Source organism: Amblyraja radiata, chromosome 23, assembly GCF_010909765.2.
Source record: "Amblyraja radiata isolate CabotCenter1 chromosome 23, sAmbRad1.1.pri, whole genome shotgun sequence".
Taxonomy (NCBI): domain Eukaryota; kingdom Metazoa; phylum Chordata; class Chondrichthyes; order Rajiformes; family Rajidae; genus Amblyraja; species Amblyraja radiata.
Window position 1 is genome coordinate 29995425 of NC_045978.1, and position 27355 is coordinate 30022779.

At 41.5% G+C, this 27355-nt stretch overlaps 2 protein-coding genes across 2 annotated transcripts in view; both read right to left on the minus strand.

The window, feature by feature from the left end:
• Positions 1-3047: 3047 nt before the first annotated feature.
• rps21 (ribosomal protein S21) lies at positions 3048-11171 on the minus strand. The gene is made up of 6 exons (XM_033041945.1): positions 11076-11171; positions 7864-7959; positions 7718-7781; positions 6588-6659; positions 4581-4636; positions 3048-3118 (listed from the first exon to the last, which is right to left on the minus strand). The coding sequence occupies exons 2-6, from the start codon at positions 7911-7913 to the stop codon at positions 3109-3111; spliced, it is 252 nt and encodes an 83-aa protein (XP_032897836.1). The 5' UTR covers positions 7914-7959; positions 11076-11171; the 3' UTR covers positions 3048-3108.
• An 8214-nt stretch (positions 11172-19385) lies between these two features.
• Positions 19386-27355, minus strand: part of cables2 (Cdk5 and Abl enzyme substrate 2) — a 34555-nt gene continuing 26585 nt past the window's right edge. Inside the window, exons 6-9 of the mRNA XM_033041946.1 lie at positions 26330-26433; positions 23270-23376; positions 22127-22331; positions 19386-20927 (exon numbers count right to left, since the gene is read on the minus strand). Of these exons, the coding sequence (XP_032897837.1) occupies positions 20787-20927; positions 22127-22331; positions 23270-23376; positions 26330-26433 (557 nt within the window). The 3' untranslated portion in view covers positions 19386-20786. The remainder of the gene's footprint in view (positions 20928-22126; positions 22332-23269; positions 23377-26329; positions 26434-27355) is intronic.

Below are 27355 nucleotides of genomic sequence, written 5' to 3' on the forward strand. Positions count from 1 at the left end.
AGAAGATATTTTGACAGGTACAGGAATAGGAAAGGTTTAAGAGCGCGGGTACCCAACCAGGGGGTATATTTCGCCTATCCAGGGGGTAAATTTGTTAATTCTGGATTTGTACATATTTTTTCTCATTGACTGACTGTGTTTGGTTCTGGTGTTTGGCTCTGTTCATCATTAGTTGTTCATAATGTGTTCTAAAAAAGTTGCCTGGGGTAAACGGGACGAAAAAGGCTGGGAACTCCTGGATTAGAGAAATATGGCTCAAACACAAATGGGACTAGCTTAGATGAGGCACCTTGGTTGGCACGGATGGGTTGGGCCCTAGGGCCTATTTCTGTGCTATATAACTATCTCCTCAAATGAATATTCTCCTTCATTAGGACAGGCAAAGCCTTCAATTGCCATTGTAACCCACCTTAATGGGACAGTCTAGTCCTATTGCACACAATCCATCGCCCAGAGTAGGGGAATCGAGGACCAGAGGACATAGGTTCAAGGTGAAGGGGAAAAGATTTCATAGGAATTTGAGGGGTAACTTTTCACAGGTGGGTGTATGGAGCAAGCTGCCAGATGAAGTAGTTGAGGCTGGGACTATCCCAACATTTAAGAAAGTTAAATTCACCAGAGAACATATGGCGAGCAGTCTTCTGTACTCGCCTAAGTGGGACATACACATGGATAGGACAGGTTTGGAGGAATATGGACCAAGTGCAGGCAGGTGGGACTAGTGTAGCTGGGACATGTTGGCCGTCCTGTTTCCACACTTCATCACTCTATTACTGTTGTTTCACCTCACTGGATTACAGGTTTACACCGAAGATGGACACAAAATGCTGGAGTAACTCAGGACAGGCAGCATCTCTGGATAGAAGGAATGGGTGACATTGTGGGTCTCGACCCGAAACGTCACCCATTCCTTCTATCCAGAGATGATGTGGGGCTCGTGTTGTCGACCTCCCCGTGGTGAGCCCTGTCAACTGATCTCAGTCAGGCGAACGACAACATAGACAGCAGCAGCGCCGCAGCTTGGCGTCAACCCGGAGCATGCGCCCTTTTTAGGCCGGGCACCTACGGAAGTCGAACCGGATGGCATCACACTGCTGCAGACGCCTGCTGCCTCAAACGCAAGAAGAGATGCTGTCTGTCCCACTGAATCACTCCAGCATCTAACTTCCTGTAACATACTGGCCCAATATTCTCTCCTGGCCCTACGTTTTGAAAATATGAGACAAATACTTGTCCAATCATTTTCTCCAATTTGGCGGTAGTGCACCCCAAACAACCTTCCTCGATAAAATTGCAATTTGCATGAAAATTGCTTCCTCCAGCCTACTATATTCTGTTACCAGTTATCAACGGGCTCCATTTTAAAATGCCCCATTTGATTTTATCTGTCAGAAAACACAGTATCACTCTATACGGTAAGCATGTTTCCAGTGTTGTAATGAGTGGTATATAAACCACTTAATACTGAAAGAAAATGTGTAAAAACATAGAACTAGGGGAGAGAGGGGGCGCTGCACTGCAGCAGCCTCTACCTACAGCTTATTCCAATCTTTTTTTTATTTTTAGTTAGTCTAAAGTTTTGTGTTGGGGGAAACTTTAACTTTTCTATGTGGGGGAGGGGGGCAGGGTAAGGGGGAAACCGTTTCCCAGTCTCTTCCTGGCGGGGACGCGACTATTTCTCCGAGTCGCGTCCTCGCCCCCCTCCTCGCGGCCTACCAGCTGGATCGGAGCGGCCTTTCCTGCCGGGGACCGGGAACCGGACCAGGACTGCTACAGCGGCGGCGCAGCGTTGGAGTCACCGCGGAGCGGGCGATGCCTACCTGGGTCGCCGTTTGGAGCTCCGGAGCGTTGAGCCGTTGCTCCAACATCGTGGAGCTCTGGTGCGGAGAGCTTCCAACGCGGGCGGCGCTGAACAACATCGTGGAGTCTTGGGGCGCCTTGCAGAGGGCCTACAGCAGCAGGTCTCCACCCGGCACGGCCTGCGGACTTTGGAAGCCGCCGACTCCGGTAAGAGGGGGTCGACTCTGGTGTCCATGCCGCTGAGGACGTCCCGCAGCCCCGACGTCGGACTTGTATCACCCCGGCGAGCGGTCCTGGACATCGGGCCGCCCGTAGCTGCAACTGCGGAGGGCTTGGGGACGCCCTGACCACGAGGAACAGTGGAGGAAGAGACTGACTTTGGTGCCTTCCCACACAGTGGGGAAACTTTGATTCTGCGGTGTGGGGATGTTTTATGTTAAATTCTATAGTGTGTGTTCTTTATACCCTTTCTGGCTTAATCCCTCCCTTCACCACCTCCAGTTTAAATTCCAGTTGGAATATTTTGGAGGACCCAAGAACCAAGAACTGGAAACAGGCCCTTCGGCAGACCAATCCACACCACCCACTCGCACTAGTTCTATGTTATCCCTTTTTCTCATCCACTCGCAACACATTTGGGACAAATTACAGAGAGCAATTAACCTTTAGTTATTCAGGTTTTAAATCTTTTTAAATTCAATTGAAATTTCTAGATCGGGATGAACCTAGCAAAATATTGGTAGTCATATCAAAAATGGCAGTATTAAACAGATTATATTTTAAGCTTTGTAAATAAATGTGGTTGTTAAATTACAATTGTTAAACATAAATGGCTTTGGTAAAAGTCTATTGAAAACAATAAGTCATCCATGGCTACAATAAGGAAATGAACCCTCAAGATGCCAGCACCACAATCCAAGATTGTCCTTGGAGACACTCAAGAGGTGAATTATCTTTTTCGTGAAACAGCAATCCAAAATCGAGGGCTGCAAGATCAGCAAGGACTCATGTACAAGTCACAGAAAGCAAAAAAACTAAGAAAATACTGACATTTGTTGTTCTAATAAACATTTCAGCAACATGTTAAATAACAACGATATGAAAGCAATTGAAGCTAAAAAAGCAGAGCAGACCCATTCAATTGTAAAGATGTGTTCTGTGTATAATGCAACAATGTTACTTGTTCAATGTAAAATATTGACCATTGACTTTCTCAGTCATACATTATAAAACACAACTGCCATGAGTTTTGCTCAAATTTTTATTTCTCTACAAACATCAGCATTTCCAAAACACATCTTCTGTTTGTTAGACAGCCCTGAAAAAGAAAGGGACACATATTAAAAATTCTGAAAATGAGCAAGATTCAAATAATTGTAGGTTTTAATTAGTCAGTGTTATACAGCATAGAAACTGGCCCTTCAGCCCAACTAATCGATATCAGCTAAATTGCCCCATCTACGCTAGTCCCATTTGCCCACATCCCTCTAAACCTTTTCTATCTATGTATCTGCCCAAGTCTTTTAAATGTATTATTTTATCTGCCTCAACTACCTCCTCTGGCAGCTCATTCCATATACCTAGCCCCCTCTTGGTGCAAAAGTTGTCCCCCAGGTTCCTATTAAAACTTTCTGTCCAGTTCTCAATTCCCCTACCCTGGGGAATTGTGCATTCACCTTATCTGTTCTATTCATGATATTATATACCTCTGTAAGACCATCCTTTGGCCTCCTGTGCTTCAAGGAATGAAGTCCTAGGTTGCTCAATCTCTCCTTGTAGCTCAGGCCTTCGAATCCTGGCAACATCCTTGTAAATCCTCTCAGCACCCCTTCCAGCTAATGATATCCTTCCTATAGCATAATAACTAAAACTGGACACAATACTCCAAATGCGGCCTCACATACGTCTTGTACAACTGTAACATAACAACCCAACTTCTGTACTAAATATATAGGAAGGAACTGCAGATGCTGGTTTAAACCGAAGATAGACACAACATTTTGGAGTAACTCAGCAGGACAGGAAGCATCTCTGGAAAGAAAGAATGGGTGATGTTTTGGGTTGAGACCAGTTCAGACTAGACTAAAGAAGGGTCTCGACCTGAAATGTCACCCATTCCTTCAGTACTAAATACTCTGACTGATGAAGGCAATCTCGGAGTTGTACCTCTGCCTCCTCGAAACAATCCCACATTTTAAATAATATACAAAAGAAAACATGAAACACAATAAACAATTACAAATTTAACAGCTGGATTATGCCTGAGCCTTCAATGAGATTAACAAGATGTTGGAACACAAGGGGAACATTTGAAGAGAACGAGAAATAGTAGCAGATTCAAGACATTTCCTATATTTCCAGATCAAATCCACTGGAAATGGGATCAAGATTTTTATCATCCACTGAAAATTAGTTCAGACATACGTTAATATAAACAGAATACTGGAACTAGCAACTGAGAAACAGAGTTACATTCCATGTCAATAACTTTCATTAATACTTGGCATATTAATGTTGATAGTTACAAATAGAACTAATTAATTTATTTTCTTATGTCCTAGCTGATCCAATGAGTAATTGCACTATTTTCTTTTTTTAAATTAATTTTGTGGCGTGTCTTGGATTCACAGTACATTTCTTGTAATCAGAATTGTGAGTAAGACCCCCCCCCCCCCCCCCCCCCCCCCCCCCCAGTTCAATATCTCTTGAATGTTAAAAAATACAACTAGGCCCATGCAAAAGAAAATCACAGCGGACAAGAGGTTCAGAGCTTAACTTACTTGGCCACAATCCCATCATTCTTTGCTAGCCTCAGGATACAATCATCTGATTCACCCTGATAAGAAAAAGAGTGAAAATGTAGAATAATTCCTCACATGCACGCATGCATTGTGCTGTTTCCAAAATTGAATGTGTAAATGTAAAGAAACGCTGTGGTCTGCGCAAACAGATAAAATTGCATTTTATAAAGATAGCTCAAGACATATACACATGAGATGCCACATAAGTTTCATGCAACAGGGCACCGTGTCAAACTTTAGTCTTCTGACTCTCAAGCAGCTATTCTTGTTATGAATATCTATTCGATACGATAGAAATGTATTTATCCCAGGAGGGAAATTGATCTGCCAACAGTCATAAAAACACAAAATACACGAAACATTAAGTTAAGTGACTAGTGGAAAGGATTGGGCATGTGCAAAGATTGGGGAGGAGGGCAGTTACTGGTCATAATCATTACAGACAGTAATAACAAAAGGCTATTCCCTCTCAGTGTGGACCAAATGCTGCTTCAATTAGGAGTAAATAAAATGTTGTTGGGAAGTTGAGGCACTGAAACATATAAATCTACCAGGCTGTGGATCCCTCTTCCCACACCCAGTACTATCACTTTGCCCTTAAACAATCTGGAGATTCGCCGCTTAGTAATAAGTGATTTGAAAATGAGAATTGGTGAATAAGATGCAAGAGGCAATAAGAAAGTACTTCCTTTTACTGAAATCAAGATTTTCATTGTACCTGTAGCTCGCCATACTTGTGTATAATAAACTCCACATGACTTCTCCCTCAACTTTTACCAATAGTGTTTTAAGATCATGAGGGAATAGAGTAGATTCATAGTATTTTATCCAAAGTAGGGGAATGAAGAACCAGAGGACATAGGGTTTAGGGGAAAGATTAAAATGTCAGTTGTAGGGACCACACACCAACGCCCAGCTCTATGGGGAGACTCCACCTCTGACCAAGATCAGGTGAAGGATGAGGCTCGCTGGTCACTGCCACGGCCACCCAGAAATGCCAGCAAACAAGGTTGTGCTGTGGGAACCCGCCCATGGAAGACGTGACCCGGAACGGCCAATCAAGACGATGCTGAAGACGTTGATGGAAGACGCATATGTAGAGACAAAAGAGGAGCTTGACAGCTGCATGGAGGACAGAGATGTGTGATGCGTCCGTCACCTTGCCCGTCGGAAACCAGCACCACTGCATCGTTAATGTTTTCAACAATGATGATGATTTGATTAAACTCTGAGGGGGATCTTTTTCCACAGATGGGTATATGGAATGAGCTGCCAGAGGAAGTAGTTGAGGCAGATACTATAACAACATTTAAAAGATACTTGGAGAGGTACATGGACAGGAAAGGTTTAGAGGGATATGTGCCGAACAGGAACTGGGGCAGCCTGGTCATTATGGGCAAGTTGGGCCTAAGAGCCTGTTTCCATACTGCATGACTCTAAATAGCTAAGCCAATACACTTTTACAGAAAACCAACTAAAGTTGGAGCCATTTTGTAATTAATAAATCTTTGTGTAGTGTATTTGTCTGAAGAAGGGCACGTCACCCATTATTTTTGTCTGCAGAGATGCTGCCTTACCCACTAAGTTACTCCAGGACTGCATCTATCTCCAGTGTATTTAATATGGACGATCAAAGGGTCCACTCAACCAAAAGCTATTATTTTTAGTTTTTTTCCCCCACATTTAGTTTGTGCAAGCTATTAGGATGAAACTTTCGACATGGAACTTTGAACCTGTAGAGTAGGTTCTCATTCAAAAGTATTAAATTAGCAGATGCACATATGTCCATAGCAATTGCATATCAGTATATTTCTGTCTGTAATGATTATGGTCAGTAACTGAACATGTGACTAATAGAAATATGCTTAACACAGAGAATAGGGAGTCAGAGTCGTTTCATCCTTAAGCAATCCAGTAGCGTACAAATTATGAACAGACAAAAATATTCTGCAAGTAAAATGTTTCTTTTTGCCAATATATACATACCATCCTACGGATAGCTCCACAGATGGCATAGGTTTTGTGCTGTCCATTGAATCTCCCAGTCACTTTATCAACCTAAGACAAAGTATTTCAACAAAAAAACAATCTAATTACAAAAAAATGGGAAACCTGAAAATAAGTCAACAACCAAGCCAATGTAAGTCAATTAAATCTGCATCTTTGATGAAGTGAAGATGAAGGCTGAGAGGGGTAGTCTGGATGATAATGTGAAAATGAATAATCAAAATTCTCAAGATTCGGCAGGAAATAAATAGTTAGCACTTTTCATTGGAATTGGAGTAGGCTTTATATTGATCAAGTTTTAAGTTGCAGAGAATGGGGAAGGTGCAGAGTGAATCTTATATTTAAACTTTCTCAGGCATACATTTTAACATCTTGTTGGCCAGCACCACCGACCATCATGCGTGTCATTTCCCCAACATCAACTATATGAGACTTTCCCTTTTGCTATGTTCCCTTTTCTCCCTCTTTTTGCGTGACCTTCCTCATCTCAGCAACTTAAAACGTCCACTATTTTGACAATAAGATACTAACTTGAAACGTTAGCTCTGTTACTCTCTCCATATATGCTGTCCAACCAGTTGAATTATTTCTAATATTTTCTGTTTTCCTTTCTCAGTGTTTGGGCTGTTTTTTCCCCCCTCTGTTAACCTTAGATCAGTGTCTGCTAACTTTTGCATCGGAAACACTTTCTACGTACTTAAACAAAATCATTCATTTTGAACAAGTTCCCACAAAACCAAACAATTAGACCCACTCCCACTCATTCTTTGCGGCCCAGTAAAAATTTCACTTTGGGTGTTACTGCAATACTCTCAAATGCTTGTACTTTACCTGTTGCCACCCCAGGTTTCAGAAAGATTAGGACTTCAGATCATAGCAACCGTGTAAAAAGATTTATTTTGGTTGCATCTGCTGCTTTTGCTGATTTCTTTAAACCTGTCCATTGTGCTTTGTCACTATTTTTTTTCATTTAAAATTGTTCTAGATATTAGATTCCATTAGCCTCTGACCATAACAGGATACACCAGTGTGTATTTCCAATACCACCAAGACAACCTCCCGCTGCAGAAATACTCGTTGCTATTCTAATCTACGAAGGTTTAACTCACATCAGCAAGGTTGATTTGAATGGAGGCATGGTCCTTGGCACCAATGATTCTGTTGCTAGCAGAGCTAAAAGGCAAAAATCGACAGATCAGTGAACATAGTCAGCGCCTGTAATGCACAGTTCACCACATGCATATATCATACCCACCATTTGCGTGGAACGTAAAGATCAACAAATTCTCCTGCATCGTTCTGCATGTTGGACAGTTCAGTAGGTGGCCTTGTATTCAGTTATTGTAGAGATCTAGAAATGTCAATAGGAAAACATTAGTTGGTTGTTTCTTTTGTCACACTTCAATTGATTAAGCCACCCTACTTTTATCAATTATGGAAGCAGTAAAATGCTTCCTTTATTTTATTTCTATTTTAAGCATTATTTGTGGAACATTTGTTCAAAATTATATGAAAGTTATAGTTAATTGAAATTGGAAAGACTGCCATGAGAATAGGAATGGTTAATCCTGAAGGTAAGAAAAGCAAGAAAGTACTTCTCAACAGAGGTACAATGCTGAAAATATGGGTTTGTAGAAGTCTATTCTATACTCACTGTAATTTTGAAGAGCGGAAAGTGAGTTTATTGAAACATATGAGACTCAGAGCGACTGATACGGTTACTGCTGAGAGAATGTTTCCCTGAGTGGGGATATCAAGAAAAGTAGATAGACACAAAATGCAGGAGTAACTCCGCAGGTCAGGCACCTCTGGAGAAAATGTACAGACGACGTTTCGGGTTAGAACCCTTCTTCAGACCGATTCAGTCTGCTGAGTTTCTCCAGCACTTTCACCTTAAAACTAGGTGGCGAGGCCGCTGGTCTGCACCAGTGAGCCATTTTCCACCATCTATCACAAGATGCAGTTGACGTGGCTATTGCAGCTCACATTGTAGGCTCGGCCATCAGCTCTTTCTTCCGGCTGCTGCCATGGACAAGACACGTTTGGTCATTGTGGGGGCCCCTCTCATCAGCTATCGCATCTTCCTGTCGGCCTTTGTCGTGTCCTCCTTCCCGGCAGTCGCCGATATCTTCCAAGGTTGAGTGTGTTAATTCTGGGGAAGGTGGCCGATAGGATCCAGAAAGATAGGCGGCTATTTTATCTTTTGAGCCAGCTCCACCATTTGCGGCCAGCCTTCCAACTCAATATCATACCCCCATTCTCTCACCATGCCTCTTACTGTCTTGTACCTAGGAATCTATCTTTTTCTTATGCTGTGTCAGCGATTTGGTCTCCCTGGCATTCTGTGGTCGTGAATTCCATGTGTTCAACACTTTGAGTGAAGAGAATTCACTGCTTTTCTAACCAATGTCTGTTTTAGAGATAGTGCGAAAACACCCTTTGGCCCAACGAGTCCACACCAATCAGCGATCCCCGCACACTAACACTATCCTACACACACGAGGGACAATTTATAGTTATACCTAGCCAATTAATCTTTGGAGCATTGGAGGAAACCGAAGATCTCAGAAAAAAAACCCACGCAGGTCAGACAGCACCCTGTAATCAGGAATTGAACCTGGGTTACTGTCGCTGTAAGTCAGCACCACCCCGCCACCCAGTATATTTTGAAACACTTGGTTTCAGACACCACAGCCAGGGGAACCATCTTCTTAGCATACCACTCACCACGCTGTTAGAATTTTCTTTTTTTCATTAAAATCTCTTCTGAATATTGAACACGCCTGGGTGACCCAACCTCTCCTCGTGACAGTTTTGCTGTGCTTGGAATTAGTCCAGTGAATTCCAATGCACCCCTTCTGTCACAAATATATCCTTTTGTTGTTGGATAAAGACAGTACTCAAGATGTGATTTTGCCAAGACCCACCAGTCATTACTGCTCGTTAGATTTAGCTCTTAGTGCTAAGGGAATCAAGGGATATGGGGAAAAAAGGTAAACAGGGTACTGATTTTGGACGATCAGCCATGACATATTGCACGGCGATGCTGGCACGAAGGGCCGAATGGCCTACCCCTGCACCTATTTTATATGTTCTCAAATCCTCTTGTAATCAAAAAAAATCAGACCAATGAAGGGTCTTGACCTGAAACATCACCTATCCATGTTCTTCAGAGATGCTGCCTGACCTGCTGAGTAACTCCAGTGCTCTGTGTCCTTTTTTGCATCCGAAGCAATGTTGGAAACACGACATTTAGTCTTTTCACACAAATCATTGATTTGGATCATATATCACTGTTCACGCACGTTGCAGTTAAAATTTGCACTGCAAAACACAGGGCCCTTTCCTGAATAAATTTTCTTTATTATTGACTCGACTTGAGTCTTAATCCTTTCAAATAGTATCGTTCTTTGCTGTGGTTGTCATAAAAGCAAATTTTCCAGCATGCGACTTTAATACTTTTGACATCACCATTCAAAAACTGGTCACTCCCAGTCCTCACCAATGACTTTTGTCATCTTTCCAATGGGAAACAAACCAGGAATTTGAGACCCGGTCACATGAATCCGGCTGAGCCAGACCCGATGTAGACATAGAATAAGGGATTTACCCCATACTTGCCACCACTGCTCATGAAAATTCAGTAGAAACACAGGGGAAACACGTGTAATGCTTATTACACCCTAATTCCGTGTCTACATTAGGACCAGCAATGCAGGAAGCACTTGGCTGAATTGAAAGTGTCCTGCATTTGTCCCCCTCCAAAGGTGTCTAAACTCTTTGCAATTGGTTGCATTCGTTACTCTAACGAAGAGGTGTATTGACGGCTTTCTGCTGAAAGTTTGAACAAACTTTGTTCGGTGTTGTGAGATCTGATAATAATTATTGGAAGAGCGAGGGGTTTATGTCCACTGTTGGGAGAGCAATGATGTTCCTCACATGCAGGTGATTGAAGTAAGTGACAAACCATGTCGCTGACACATAGCCGGGACCTCACTGTCATGTATCCCGCGGGCCATCCTAAACTCCTCAGATCCTCCGGGAGCGCAGGGACAGCGCGGAGAGATGGGCTTCCCGGTGCCCATTAGTACAGGTGTCCGGGGGTTACGGGGAGAAGGGGGGTTAGGAGGGAGAGATAGATCAGCCATGATTGAATGGCGGAGTAGAATTGATGGGCTGAATGGCCTAATTCTGCTCCTAGAACTTGAGGTCGGGCCCCAGAGGGGGAAGTGGCGGGGCCTCGGAGGGGGGAGCGGCGGGGCCCCGGGGAGAGAGCATCAGGGCCGGGCAGGGCTCGGGCAGACACGCGGCGCCCCGCTCCTACACCCAGGCCTCTCACATCCCATCGTTATCCGGCCCGGCCGGGGCCTACATCTTTACCGCCGCCTCCCGCCCTCCAGCGGGCTCTCTCCCGCCAACGCCCGCAGCCCCGCTCCGCCTCCTCCCCGCTCCCGGCCCCGCTCTCACCTCCACGCTAATGGCCGACAACGGCAAGAAAGGGGCTTCAGCAGCGGACGTGACGACCAAGAGACCGCGCGCACCACCGTCACTTCCTGCCGGGGTGCGTGCGCACTGAGGGGCAGCGTCCCATCTGCGGGGCAAACCATGGTCTGGCCACTTCAAAATAGCTAGTTTAGTTTAGTTTAAAGATACAGCACGGAAACAGGCCCTTCGGCCCATTATTGTCATGTCCCAGATAGAACAATTAAATTCTTATTTGTAGCAGCACAACAGAATCTGTAAACATACTACACTGTAAACAATATATTAAACGAGAAAAGTTCAGACTGTGTGTGTGTATACACACACACATATTATTATATACATAAAAAACAAACAATACAGAAGGGCAACATGTCCTTTCATACCCTGCACACTAGAGACAATTTACAGAGACCAATTACCCAAGCCTTTGGAATGTGAGTGAGAACCTGAAAATCTGTAGGAACCCCACATTGTGACAGGGAGAACGTGCAAACACCACAGAGTGTCAAAGGCTTCAAATTCATGGGTGTGCATATCTCTGGAGACTGACCACCCCACCATCGAAGGGATCAATAAGAGTCACTGTCTGAAAAAGGCAGCCAGCATCATCAGAGACTCACACCACCCTGGCCACGCTCACACTCCTGCCATCAGGAAGAAGGTGCAGGAGCCTGAAAACTAGCGTCCAGGTTCAGGAAAGCTTCTTCTCTACAACCTCCAAATAGGCTCCTAACTATATGGATAGACACAAACAGCTGGAGTAACTCAGCAGCATCTCTGGAGAGAAGGAATGGGTGACATTTCGGGTCGAGACCCTTCGGTCGTGTTCTAAAAACCTGTGCGGACCAACTGGCGGGAGTTTTTACGGACATTTTCAACCTCTCACTTCTGAGGTCTGAGGTCCCCACCTGCTTTAAAAGGGCATCAATTATACCGGTGCCCAAGAAGAGTAAGGTGACGTGCCTCAATGACTATCGACCAGTGGCACTAACGTCGGTGGTGATGAAGTGCTTTGAGAGGCTGATCATGGAGCAAATCAACTCCTACCTCGACAAAAACCTGGACCCACTGCAGTTCGCTTACCGCAACAGATCAACGGTGGATGCGATCTCACTGGCCCTCCACTCCGCACTGGACCACTTGGACAACAAAAACTCATATGTCAGGCTGTTATTCATCGATTACAGCTCGGCATTCAACACAATCATCCCCTCCAAACTGGTTACCAAACTCGCAGAACTGGGTCTCTGTGCATCCCTCTGCAACTGGATCCTCGACTTCCTCATCCACAGACCAGTCTGTTCGTATTGGTGGAAATGTGTCAGCCTCGATAACAATCAGCACGGGAGCACCTCAAGGCTGCGTGCTCAGCCCCCTGCTGTACTCACTCTATACCCATGACTGGGGTGGAAGTTTGCAACCTTCACGTGGTCCGCCCTGTTTCGACTAATGCAATCAACTCGACGTACACAGGCGGAAGATCAAATAGAACAAGTCGTCCAACAACTTTGGGTTGTGCACGCCACACAAAAGAAGAAGACCCATGACTGCATAGCGAACCACAGTGCGAACTCCATCATCAAGTTCGCTGACGACACCACTGTTGTGGGACGTATCAGTGATGGGGATGAGTCAGAGTATAGAAGGGAGATCGAGCAACTGTCCATATGGTGCCAGCGCAATAACCTGGCCCTCAACACCAGCAAAACCAAGGAACTGATTGTGAACTTTGGAAGGAGTAGGAGGGGGACCCACAGCCCCATTTATATCAATGGTTGAAAGGGTCAAGAACTTCAAATTCCTGGGCGTGCACATCTCTGAAGATCTTTCCTGGTCCGAGAACACTAACGCAATTATCAAAAAAGCTCATCTGCGCCTCTACTTCCTGAGAAGATTACGGAGAGTCGGTTTGTCAAGGAAGACTCTCTCTAACTTCTACAGGTGCACAGTAGAGAGCATGCTGACCGGTTGCATCGTGGCTTGGTTCGGCAATTTGAGCGCCCTGGTGAGGAAAAGACTACAAAAAGTAGTAAACACTGCCCAGTCCATCATCGGCTCTGACCTTCCTTCCATCGAGGGGATTTATCGCAGTCGCTGCCTCAAAAAGGCTGGCAATATCATCAAAGACCCACACCATCCTGGCCACACACTCATCTCCCTGCTACCTTTAGGTAGAAGGTACAGGAGCCTGAAGACTGCAACAACCAGGTTCAGGAATAGCTACTTCCCCACAGCCATCAGGCTATTAAACCTGGCTCGGACAAAACTCTGATTATTAATAACCACTTTCTGCTATTTGCACTTTTTCAGTTTATTTATTCATGTGTATATATATTTATATCATGGTATATGGACACATTTATCTGTTTTGTAGTAAATGCCTACTATTTTCTGTGTGCTTAAGCAAAGCAAGAATTTCATTGTCCTATACAGGGACACATGACAATAAACTCACTTGAACTTGAACTTGTTCAGACAATGGGGGGCATTATTTTTGACTTTGCTCTACTATGCAAATTTGTCTTTTGTTTTTACACACTTTTTCTGTTGTTTATGATGGGTTTTACATATTTGTTGTGCTGCTGCAAGTAAGAACTTCAATTCTTCCATTGCTGGACATATGACAATAAACCACTGGATAGTATGCTTGATATGGATCGAACCCAGGTCTCTAATGTTGTGAAGTTGCAGCTGTACCACTACCAGCTGCACCTCTGCACTGTCGAAGACCCAGTGGAAGATGCTATTGTTGTATCACTTTGAAAGTACACAAATATTTTTTGTACGGATAAAATAAAATGTTAAATACTTGCTCCACTGATGAACATGTGCAAGATATGGGGCATTACAGAGATTCTTCATATCAATAGCTAGGTATGTTACAATACTTACCTTCAGCGGCGCTGCAATTCTGCCACTGGCCGTGTGCGCGATTTTGGCGCGTTTGAGAGGGGGGGGGGGGGTTAAAACGTGTTTTTTTTCCTACCTTGTCCTGGATTATTATTGGTTGGAGTGCAAGCTTTTGCTGAAGAATCGTTCCGACGGGCGTTCTGTCTTTTTTTTTAAATTATTTTTTTTTTATAAATCGCCCGACTCGTTCAGCGCTGGTCATTTTTAAATCAGCTTCTAAAGCCGTCAACGCCGACGGATTTCATGTAGGTGACAGGTAAAAGAAAGCTGTTTATTTTTATGTATAAAAGTGGTCCTTAAGATACCTTTAGTTCACATTTTAAGTTGCGAAACGGTGATTTAGTCCCCATACCAACCGACAGTGTTTTTCATGCAGATATGGGGGTCTAAATCTCTGCAAACCGCAACTTTCCAAATGGTTGCGTTCCAGAAAAACCCACTCGCAAGATGATTTAAATGGCCATTAATTTACAGGTATTAAACATTAAATTCCTTCCATTTGGCCTATAAATCCATGACAATGAGATTTTAAAATTATGTTATATTGTGAATTATTGTGTGAATGTTATTTGGACACTTAGGCTATTAAAAAATGTTAATCTATTCTTAAGAAATTGATAGATGTTTAGATCTAGTAATTAAATTTTGTAATTAGCTACAATTAGGTAACTAACTAATTATATGCTTTAATTTCAAGTCATCTAAGTAAGATTGTTTCATATTTGTTTCAGAATGCTTCAATCTATAATAACTGAAAATGTCTTTTAGTTCTCTTAATTTTTAAGAAAGTTATGGCCATTTGACTGTCCTCGATCACGGCTTTTGTGTTAAGTCAATGGAAAAGCAATAGAGAACAAGATGCTAATTTCCGAGTATGAAGATGGCCATAACCTTTTTAATACTGAAGATATGAAAGTGAATTAGGTGACAAATTAAACTTCTTTTTATGCTTTATCTGATGGGATAAATTACAGACTTGATTTTTTAAATCTCAAAATGTTGTAACATTGCTACAATAGCTAACGAATAGGCTGTTTAAAGTTGAATCACAATTTAACATGATGTCATCACTGTTTCACTAATTTTGTGTTGCACCGTAAGAGGGTAGGTTAAGGACATTGTCAATGTGTTCCATGCCCAACTGTGAGCACGGGCAATGGTTATGGACTGCATTGTGTCCCAAATAGAGTGTGGAAAAGTCATCTAAGCGTTAAAGTGACACACTGGGAGAAAAATGTTACAGCAGCTCGGAATGTAAACAAGCTTGATATCTGGTACCATAATAGGATAAATTAGCAAGAAAAATATTTCAAAACACTACTCTAAAAGTAGAAAGAACATCCATCAGGAAACTATGCAAAGTTGATAATGAGGAAAAGATATAGTTAGTACATACCGCCGTCATGGTGCGCGTGGGTGAAAGGAATGAAAACACAAAGAAGTTGAAAAAAATTAAAAGAGTACACAAGGCAAAAGTGAAGTAAATCGATGTAGGAAAAATATAAAATTGACAACTAAACAAAATCCCAAAAAGTTTAATGCTCAGCTACCAGTCACAACATTTCTCTCCATACCAAACTGTTAGTAGAGGTTCAGGCCAATACTTTCCAGTCGGGGTGAAAGGTAAAGTTGTTAAGATTCAGTAACCTTGGGTTACAAAGGCAATTAAAGCTTTGATCACGGAAAAATAAAAAAATATATGGCAGGTACAAGCTTGAGAGAATCTCTTGAAGAATTTAGAGTACAGGAAAGTACAGGCAGCACAGTGGTGCAGTGGTAGAGTTGCTGCCTTACAGCGCTAGATACCCGCGGTCTATCCTGACTATGGGTGCTGGCTGTACAGAGTTTATACATTCTGCCTGTGACCGTGTAAGTTTTCTACAGGCGCTCCGGTTTCCCCTCACATTCCATAGCATGCAGGTTTCTAGGTTAATTGGCTTCTGTAAATTGCCCCTCATGTGGAGGGTAGAATTAGTGTATGGCTGACTGCTGGTCAGCATGAACTTGGTGGGCTGAGAGGCCCGTTTCCATGCAGTATCTCTAAACTAAACAAGATGAGGTAAAAAAAAAATTGGCAAGATTAAGGAGTATTCAAAGACATTTTTCTAAGTGTATCAGGAGCAAGGGAGTATCTGTGGAAGGGTGGATCCCATTAGTAACTAAAGGGGATGATCTATGTGTGTGCCAGGCAATATGGATCAGTTCCTAAATTAATACTTCTCATCTGTAGTCACGAAGGAGAAGAGCATGGAACATAGTGAGTTCGGGGGTGGGAGTGTGTGGAAAATCTGGAGCTGGTCAGTATTAAGGAAGAGGTATTAGAAGTCATATGATGCATAAGAGTTCATAAAAGCCCAGGCCTGATGAGATCTATCCAGATTGTTAGGAAAACATGGGAGGAGATGCAGACCCTGAAGGGGAGATTTGCAATGTTGTTAATCACGGGCAAAGTGCCAGACGAGGGCAGTTAATGTCACTCATTTATTTGAGAAGGGGATCAGGAGTTAAGAAAGGCTGGTGAAACGTATTGGTGTTAGGTAGATTGTTGGAGAGAATCCTAAAGAAATTATTTACATTTGCAGAGGCTGGGGTGATCAGGGATAGTTAGCATAAGGGTGGGTCATTCACCAGTAAATGTTAGGGCACTAAGGAATGTTGCTGAACAGAGACCTTTGAGCTAAATTCCATAGGTCTCTGAAAATGGCAAAATGGTAGATTGGGTGGTGAGGGCATGTGGCATGTGTGCTTACATAGGTTGAGGCATTGAATATAAAAGTAGGAACATTATGTTGCAAACATTGCTTGCACACCTTAATTATTATAGTCTTAGACCGACACAACACGGAAACAGGCCTTTTGGTCCAACTCGTCCATGTGTGGACATAACCATATCCCTCCAAACTGTCCTATCCGATACGATAAAAGTTTAGTTGTTCCAGGAGGGAAATTGATCTACCAACATTCATAAAAACACAAAATACATGCAATTATAGCGACGAGTGAAAAGGATTGGGGATGTGCAAAGAGTCACTCAGTCAAGCCCACAACAGAAGGGGGAGGAGTTGTACAGTTTGATAGCCACAGGGAAGAAGGATCTCCTGTGGTGTTCTGTCCCGCATCTTGGTGGAACCAATCTGTTGTTGAAGGTACTCCTTATGTTGACCAGTGTGTCATGGAGGGGAAGAGCTGTATTGTCCAGGATGCTCTGCAGTTTGAGGAGCATCCTCCCCTCCAAGACCACCTCTCAATATTTTAAAAAAACAATCCAACTCCGCCCCCAGGACAGAGCCAGCCTTCCTGATGAGTTTGTTAATCCTATTGACATCCACGGCCTTCGCCCTGCTGCCCCAGCACACGGCAGCGAAAAAGATGGCACTGGCTACCGCTGATTGGTAGAACATTTGCAGCATCTTACTATGGACGTTGAAGGAGTGGAGCCTTCTCAAAAAGTACAGCCGGCTCTGCCCCTTTTTGTACAGGCCTCAGCGTTCCTGGACCAGTCTAATTTACTGTGCAGGTACACTCCAAGGTATTTGTACTCCCTGGTAAACTGCACATCCACACCGTGTACTTGTCCAAGTTTATGGTGGGCAGTTCTGGTCGCCTCACAATAGGAAGGATGTGGTTGTGCTGGAGAGAATGCAGAGAAGATTCTACCAGGATGTTGTCTGCATTGGAGGACTTTAATTATAGGGAATGATTGGATAGGCTGGGCTTGTTGTCACTGGAGCAAAGGTAGTTGAGGGGTGGTCTGATGGTAGGTTACAACATTATAAGAGGCATAAATAAGGTAAAAATCTGAATCTTTTCCTCATGATTTGAGTATCAAAAACAAGTGACGAGATTTAAGATGAGGATTGAGGTTTTAATGGGGATTTGAGAGGAGTTTCTTTCCTACCCCATAGGAATTGGTGAATCAGATACAATCACTTTAAGAGACATTTACGGAGGCATTTAAAATGGTACGGCATGGAAGACACAAGGAAATTAGACAGCGTACACAAGCAAACAGGTTACAATGGTCAAAGTGTGTCAAAGGGCACATTTCTGGTTGTACCACTCTATGACTTGTAATCTGGTAAATATACTGTTTATTCTGAGAAATTAAATTCTATGCGCTTGGCATCAAACTTTAAATTTGCAGGTTCATCTCAGATTAAAGAGATCTAAATTAGAGAATGCATACAATCTTTTGGGGACAGTGACATCACAGCTGTTCCGTCATTTGTAGGATTTGAATATTGTGACTTGAGGAGTTTGACAATCACAGGATTGTATTTCAAGACTTGTGCAGTCATATTAAGTGTCTAGCTTTCCAAGATTGCTTCCTCCATTAATTATTTTGCCAGACACCAGTGGTCAACTGGTACCTCGAGTGGTCTTGAACAGCACGATTAAGGAAAAATACATGTCTCAGTAAAAATGAAATATGGTATAATTTGCATCTGAAAAAGACATTTCATGAGCTCATATAAGAAATTAAATATTAAGGAATTACCATCTAAATATTTGATGACTTAATCAACTGTACATCTGCATTAGTTATAGACTTAAATTAAAATCCATCTGGGAAAATAACTAGACCGAAGACTTGATTATATTCAAAATTGAATTTTTTACTTCAAATATTGCAGTTCCACTAATACAAAATGAATAAAAATATGCATATAAGCCCCAAGATGGTCATATTGTGCAAATAGACAACTGAGAGTTCATACTTCATTTAGAAGTACACATATGCTTCTTAATTATCTACAGCAATGACAACCCGTTAGAGAAATAACCAATTTCATTTCCCATGGTCAATAAATAAAAGAGCACATTACTTTATAAACCAATTCAATCTGCAGCACCCGGGAAGCAAAATCATTTGTATTTTCAGTTAAATCAAGATAAACAAAGAATAGAAAAAAAAATGCGAAGGCTTAATCTAAAGTTACAAAACATAGTTGGGTTAAAACTGAGATGGGGTTGAATTGAGATTGAAAGCATACACATTGCATTTTCTAAAAAACACCTTAAAATGACGAAATTAGTACTTCAGGTATAAAAAGTAAGAAAAATTATATTTGGTCATTAGATATTGTTTGGAGCTTCATTGAAATCATTTGGATATACTTGGCTTTTGTTCCTTCAAGATTAAGATGAAGAATTCTCAGATTAATTGCAGTGCAATCTTCTTCTGGTAGGCAGGCAAGAGAAGGGGAAAGTACATAGTGGGAAGGTATAGTCCAAAATTTAAGAGCAAGGCCAATTATATGTAAACTATTACAAAGAAAGAATAATTCTGGAGCACATCCCACATGTTGTGGATGCTGGGTTATTGAAGTTTTTTAAACATGGAAGTAGATGGAAGGGTTTCGGCCCGAAACGTTGCCTATCTCCTTCGCTCCATAGATGCTGCTGCACCCGCTGAGTTTCTCCAGCTTTTTTTGTGTACCTTGGATATTTGTGAAGTTGTGAGGATGAATGGATACAATGTACAGATCAACCTTGATCCTACTGAGCAGACAGACTCAAGTGTTCAAATGGCTTGCTTCTGTTCCCATGCTGGTTGAAAAATAGAACAGATAACAATACAAAAGCAGCAGAGCATTGTGCTCTTTTCACAGTTTTTGACTGATCATGTGATCATAGTTTGCTCACTCTTGGTTCTGATATCAATACCTGAAATGGCCTTGTACTGTGAAGCCACTAAACAAAATGTAGACCAAATGCAAAATATTGCAGATGCTAGCAATCTAAAATAAAAAATAAACAAAGTGCTGCAACAGTCATCAAGATACACAGACTCTAAGAGACAGGAAGGAAGAGTTAACTTTCCATTATACACTTCTGATGCGGATTCATCAATTTAAAACATTAACTCTCCTTTCCCGACTCCACAAATGCTGCCCGACCTGCTCAGTCTTTTCAGCATTTGCCATTTCTAATTACAAAAATATTATACTCTCACAGACAAGGTAATATGTCAAAATGTAGAAGCTAAATAAACTTTAAGGACAAGGTTAACATTTAAATATTAAATATTTGCCAATATTACCATTCTTAAAAGTGGAAAACTGAAAGCTGGTCTTCAATATTATTTTCCAAACTACTACAATCTAGAAGACCCTATTAATTACACCTATTGGTAACATTCAACTACATGAATGGAGATGTAAAAAGGAACAAGTTATTTTAGTTTACATTTCACAAACAAGATTATGAAAAATAATCCAATTTTACTGAAGACTGCAGAATGGACGGCTGAAATGAAATATTCAAAAAATATAGTTCAAATATTATCTGCAGAGCACTATAAATGTGCTTCATTTAAAATCTCTAACATAGAGTGGTGGCTTCTGTGCAACTAACAGCAGAGTTGCTTTTATCACTACAGTAGCATAATGCTTGGAAGAACAAATAGCGTGGAACAGGCTATCACAGTGAAGACAAGTCACCATATAGAAAAGTGCTGTTGCCTATTATTAATTTTTTGGTAGTTATTACAATCCCTAGCCATGTCGCACATGACTGGTCATTACACACATATACCTTCACAAGTTTCACCCAAATATCAATAAAGGTGCTTTAATGAAAAAATAGAAAAACTGGCACAAATCAACTTCAAGAAATCGGATGAATCACCAGTAATTGTGGCCAACTATTATAGTTGTTTCTTTGTTACTGTGTTTCTTGAGCTAATAAAGAAAAGTAAAATAAAGACATCAACTAGTGCAGCATTTTAAGGAAGAACTTCTTGTTTCTTCCAAGTCAGTGTCATCTTCAGAAGGAATGTAATTAGGATTGCTGGACAAGACGCCTGTAGTGAGGTAACACTTTTTTCTCAGGAAGGTAAAGGCCAAACTCTAAAGCCACAAGTGTTGTGAACTCAAAACAAACCAGCTCCTTTGAGTTCAATCTTAATCGCTCTTCCAGTTTCTGTGTACAAAGATTGATAAAAGTAATTCAGTGTTACAAATACAAAATATGTAATGCACCCATCAACTACAAGTTTTCAACAAAGAAAGACTGATGTATATGCAGAACTGAGGCATAGCATCAATGGATTACATAAACTGAAAATGATGTACGTAAAACAAAATAAATATTTGAATTGAATCAGGTTACTCTGTTTAGAAACATTTGGGTGGTGCAGATAAAAGTAAATTGACAGAACTATCCGTTCTATCATTATAAGGTTTTCAGCAAGGACAATAGATGTTTTTTAAATTGATGTATTGTAACCTGATTAGGATTTGTTGTGTGTCTATTGAAGTTTACATTTTTTATTTGGACTATATTTAATTGGATTATTTTAGATAATTAAAAACTGACTTAAAATGGTTGAAAATGTGTTACATGAAGTATCAACCACAATAGGTAGTGTACCACAACAATTTGAGGCGATTGATCCTAGAGTCAGAGTAATACTGCATGGAAACAGGCCCTTCGGCCCACCTTGCCTTCACCGTCCAACACTAGTCCCACCTGCTGCATTTGGTCCGTATCCATCTAAACCTGTCCCATCCATGTATTTGTCAAATTGTTTCTTAAAAGTTGTGATAGTCCCTGCCTCAACGACCTCTCCTGGCAGCTCGTTCCATACACCACCCATCCTTTGTGTGAAAAATTTACCCCTCAGATTCCTATTAAATCTTTTCCCCTACACCTTAAACCTATGTCCTCTGGTTCTCCATTCCACTACTCTGGGCAAGAGACTCTGTGTGTCTACCCAATCTATTCCTCTATATCCGACCAGATACTGACCAGAGGATCAGCACAAGGTACACACAATTGCTGGGGAAACTCAGCGGGTGCAGCAGCATCTATGGAGCGAAGGAAATAGGCGACGTTTCGGGCCGAAACCCTTCTTCAGACTTAGCACAGTTGCGCTCTATAATTCTGAGATTTACACTGATGTTTATAATTATGGTTACGATTAAACTCAAGATGTGTTGATGTGAATACTGATAGGGATCAACTTGTGTGTACTTATAATGTATGCTTATGTACACAGTTATTCATTAGTTGGTGATACAAAACTATTTTCCTTCTACAACTATCCTATCTGTTTTTTAAAATTAATTCCATTGCAACACGAGACAATTGGTCAGCTTGATGTAAACAATTTTACTTACATCGATCAGATGTTTAACTTCATGTTTCTTGAGATCACTGCTAATTTTGGCTGCTAGTAGTAAGCAGGCACCAGAGCAAAGCTTTCTGTTCTGCTTATTGACTCTGCCTTGGAGTACAAGCTTCTCAAAATAAACAAATGACAAAGCCACAGTACAAGGTTCCAGATTACATTCTTCTGCCAGGTTCCGCATTTCTCGTTTCAGACTACGGAGAAAACAGAAAATTGCATGATGAAGCCATGGGTAATTTTGGCTGATGGTTTAAACTAATACATCAACATCAATTATTTTCTTTTGTTCCTTTCCAAGCGCTTCATGTCTTTTCTTTCTGAGTACTGAGCCTTCCCTAGAATTATAGGACAATAACTAACTTCATATTCAGTAAGAAGCTATCTTGGTTAATAATCAATCTTAATAACAGAACATGATGACAAACTTTGGCACTGCGCTTGGTATTCTTGGTTGAACCAGGTTTTATATCACAAGTATCTGGTGTTTTAATAGTAATTATTACAATTTGCTCATTGTCACTCCAGCATGACTGATGATTTACGATGCCACTGGAGACTGTGTATTTACTGACTTTATTGCAAATCTATCTTTAGATCATAATGCTTGCACAAGCTTCTACTGAAATGGATTTTATTGCAATAAACTACTTGGTACCACAGAATGCAATGCATGGACTAAAGATCTAGGATTCCACATTCTGGGTCAAAGGCAATAAAGAGTAGTAACTTATTTTAAATTGACATAAGCAACCAGGAATTGACTATATAGAAATACATTGTTCACGCTGCATATTGTGACATGGGAAATATGACAGCCACTTTGGACAAAATATGCTCCCACAAACAAAATGAAAACTACCAGATAATCTATTTGTTCAGTACTGATTGAGGAAAAAAATGTTTGCCAAGACATAAAGAACTTCTCAGCTCTTCAATCAAATAGTGCCAAAAGAAAACACAAACAGAATCCTAATTCCATCTATGGAAGAAAAGTTTTCTTAAAAGTACAATGTTAACATGGTGAAAAGAGCAACTTATGGATAAAATGCATTATATGCTTAGTTTTTGTTAAACAGCACTATTTCAAGAATGGCATTTCAACACTGAACATGCCATTCATTAGCTAAGTTACCTTCTTATCTTACTAAGTGTCAGCTTAATGTGAGGAAATTTTTCCTTGAATGTTTCATTCATATCCTTTTTCAGGTCAGATGGTTTTACGTATTCAATCACTGTTGTCTGGCAAAAAGCAAGAAAATTCATTCATGAAAAATGGTTGTGTTTTGATAATGTTGAACATTAAATACATAGAATCATTGAAACATTCTGCGCGGAAATAGGCTCTTTCGGCTGACCTCATCATGCCCGCCATGTTGCCCACCTATAATCCCATTTCCCTGCATTAGGGCCCCGTACACCTCTGTGTCTGTCCTATTCAAATACCCATCCAAATGCCTTTTAGTTGTACCTGCCTCTACCACCTCCTCTGGCAGCTTATTCCAGACAACCACCACCCTCTTTACAAAAAAGCTTCATGTCGGATCACCTTTAAGATTTCTCTCCTCTCACCTTAGACCTGTGTCCTTGAGATATACAGTGCCCTCCATAATGTTTGGGACAAAGACCCATCTTTTATTTATTTGCCTCTGTACTCCATAATTTGAGATTTGTAATAGAACAAATAACATGTTAAAGTGCACATTGTCAGATTTTAATAAAGGCCATTTTTTATACATTTTGGTTTCACCATGTAGAAATTACAGTAGTGTTTATACAGTCTCCCTATTTCAGGGCACCATCATGTTTGGGACACAGCAATGTAATGTAAATGAAGGTAGTCATGTTTAGTATTTTGTTGCATATCCTTTGCATGCTTGAAGTCTGCGATTCATGGACATCACCAGTTGCTGGGTGTCTTCGCTGGTGATGCTCTGCCAGGCCTGTATTGCAGCCATCTTTAGCTTATGCATGTTTTGGAGGCTTGGCTCCTTCAGTTTTCTCTTCAGCATATAAAAGGCATGCTCAATTGGGTTCAGATCGGGTGATTGACTTGGCAACTCAAAAATTTACCATGTTTTAGCTTTGAAAAACTCCAATGTTGTTTTAGCAGTATGTTTGGGATCATTGTCTTGCTGTAGAATAAACCACCAGCCAATGAGTTTTGAGTCATTTGTTTGAACTTGAGCAGATAGGATGTGTCTATACATTTCAGAATTCATTATGCTACTACCATCAGCAGTTGTATCATCAATGAAGATACGTGAGCCAGTACCTTCAACAGCCATACATGCCCAGGCCATAACACCCCCATCACCTTGTTTCACAGATGAGGTGGTATGCTTTGGATCTTGGGCAGGCAGTTCCTTCTCCCCTCCATACTTTACTCTTGCCATCAACTCTGATATATGTTAATCTTTGTCTCATCTGTCCACAAGACCTTTTTCCAGAACTGTAGTTGCTCCTTTAAGTACTTCTTGGCAAACTGTAACCTGGCAGTGGGTGGTGCCTTGGTTTGATTGCTCACAGATTAAAGTCTTAGTTTACTTGATGCCTCCTGGATCGCCGCGTGGAAGCCGGGCCAGGGCCTCGTGGGTCGGAGTCTGGGTCGGCGGAGCAGCTGACTGAGCCCGCGGCTGGTGCTCGGGGCGGCACCACTGAGGCGTGAAGTGGGGCGACAATAGCGGTGGGACCTTGTCGGCTACGCCTCGCGATGATGGGGCTTCGGCGGGAGCGACGCCTTGTAGGTCGTCCCGTGGTCAACGGTCGATGAAAGCGTCGAGGACCACTGTGAAGGGGAAGAACAATGGAGGACCCAGCGTGGGGCAACCGCCAAGAGGGAGGTGGGGGGAGAATAATGGACAATGGAGGGGTGTGGGACAAAGGACACTCGGGATCCTGCGTGGGAGGCGGGGGGGACAAAGAGGGAGCCGGCGTGCTTTGTAACTTTGTCAGCGCCGTGGGTGGCAAGCAAACAATTGCACCGTGCCTAGTCACATGTGACACTAAAGTATTCCTATTCCTACCTTTGAGAGTTCATCTTATAGTAAGTGTGATTCAAGTATTTTTTATTTATACTTAAAATACTTTGCATAAAGACAATTGCCATGACTACAATAGAATTGTGTGTAGAAGACTATTAGTGCCAGTATTCAAAGATAAATTTCCCATTTTTCTGTTAGGTTTCCAGACTATAGCACAAGCTAACGGAGAATGCAGCAATCAGAGAGAGGTGAAATGAGTTTCAGGTATAAAAACATTGTTATAACCATCATTTGCAAGTTTTTTTCTGGTGCCGTTGATATCAAGCTCATTACAGACATAAAATGATATCTCACCAATACAGATGAGGCATAATTTTATTCAAGAATTCAACAGCAGGACTGTCCATTCTCATCCGTGGCATTTCTATGAAATGAGCTAGTATTCAGAACATAAGCAAGTGCATGCGACAAAAAGCAGAACATCATATAAGAAAAAATTGTTATTTCTGAGTCTACCCCATAACTTTCTTTAATTTGATTTGTATAGATCTCAATTACCCTGTAATGAGTGATTATGAGCAAAGTGCAGATTTCCTTCTTCATAGAAACTATGCCATTCTACATTGCTATCAATATAGTCTTGGGTCAGGAATAGGGCGGCACAGTGACGCAGCGGTTGAGTTGCTGCCATAACCCCGTTCGATCCTGATTATGGGTGCTGCCTATATGGAGCACCCATATGATTGTGTGGGTTTTCTCCCTGATGATTGTGTGGGTTTTCTTCAGGTGCTCCGGTTTCCTCCCACATACCAAAGATGTACAGTTTTGTAGGTTAACTGCATTAAGTAAAATTGTGAATTGATCCTAGCACGTGGGATACTGCTAGGACATGGGGTGATCGCTGGCTGGCACGGACTCAGTGGGCCGAAGGGCCTGTTTCTATAGTTATATCTATAAAGTCTAAAAGTATGTCTGTTGAAAGTAATATCACAAATCAAAACTTTCTTACTAAATTTCGTACTAAATTTAATAACAATGATCAACTAGAATTTCAGATACAGAAAATGAAAAAGGAAATAAAGACATTTGATGATTAGAATTAAAAAGATTTTAAATGTCATGTTATGGATCAAAGGATCACAAAAATAATCCAGTACTGCACGCAGTAAATTTGTGCCTTTATTATCAAGTATTATTCAAAATGCTCTTACCATATAAGATGCAAAGATTAGAACCCGTTTGTGTTTTCCACATGGCCACTGGGGATCATCAAGCAGATTAGGATCATATTCTATTAAATCTCCAGGTTCACTCCCTACAGGATGACAGAAAACAACATATGTTTAAGCCACGCACTTTTATTTTTAGATACATAATATGCAGTATACAACTGTGACATTAATCAAATAATTGGCTTGGAGCACAATGTACACTGGCAGCTGGATGCTCTGACAATAGAAAATTTCAACCATTCCATTCAATACTGAGTCTTCTTCCCGTTTCGACACTCATGTATATTTAGAGTAGAGCTGAAACACAAACTGAAAAGCACACTTCATGGGGTTCATTGAGTGCTCTCAGGCCAGGCAATTTTGATATATATCAAATTAGGTTACAACATGAGGAACAAAAATGGATTTGCCCATTAGCTTTAATATCAGGAAAATCACATGTTCATATGGAAAAATGGGACTAGAAACAAGCTGCATTGTATTCTTTGATACAAAGAAGTCATGTTTCTTTTATTCATTTCCATGTTAGGACGTCACTGGCTCGGGCAGCATTTAATGCCCATCCCTAAATGGCCTTGACTTTTTACATCGCCATCTGGTCTTACCCTGGCAAACATATGCCCTCTATTTTATGTATTCTTCCCACAACTTCTCGGCTTCTAAAACAAAATGTGTTTTCTCCATCCAAGTTCTGAGAAGAGTTCCAGGCTTGAATTATCAATTGTTCTCACAGATGCTGCCTGACCAAAATTGAATATTTCCAGCATTTTCTGTTTTTATATCACATTTCCAGTTTTACCATTTAGATCTTCAGTTTCAGACTCAACCTCGACTCAGGAACAGCTTCTTTCCCAGAGCTATAGCTGCTCTGAACCAGCCCTGCAGAGTGCCCCCCACCCTCACGGACTGTCTCCCTCGGATGGTCACGTCGCACAGACACATCTGCACTTTAGTCGGTTTTGACTATTTTACTGTTGTCATGTTCTTTGTACAAACCATGTTCTC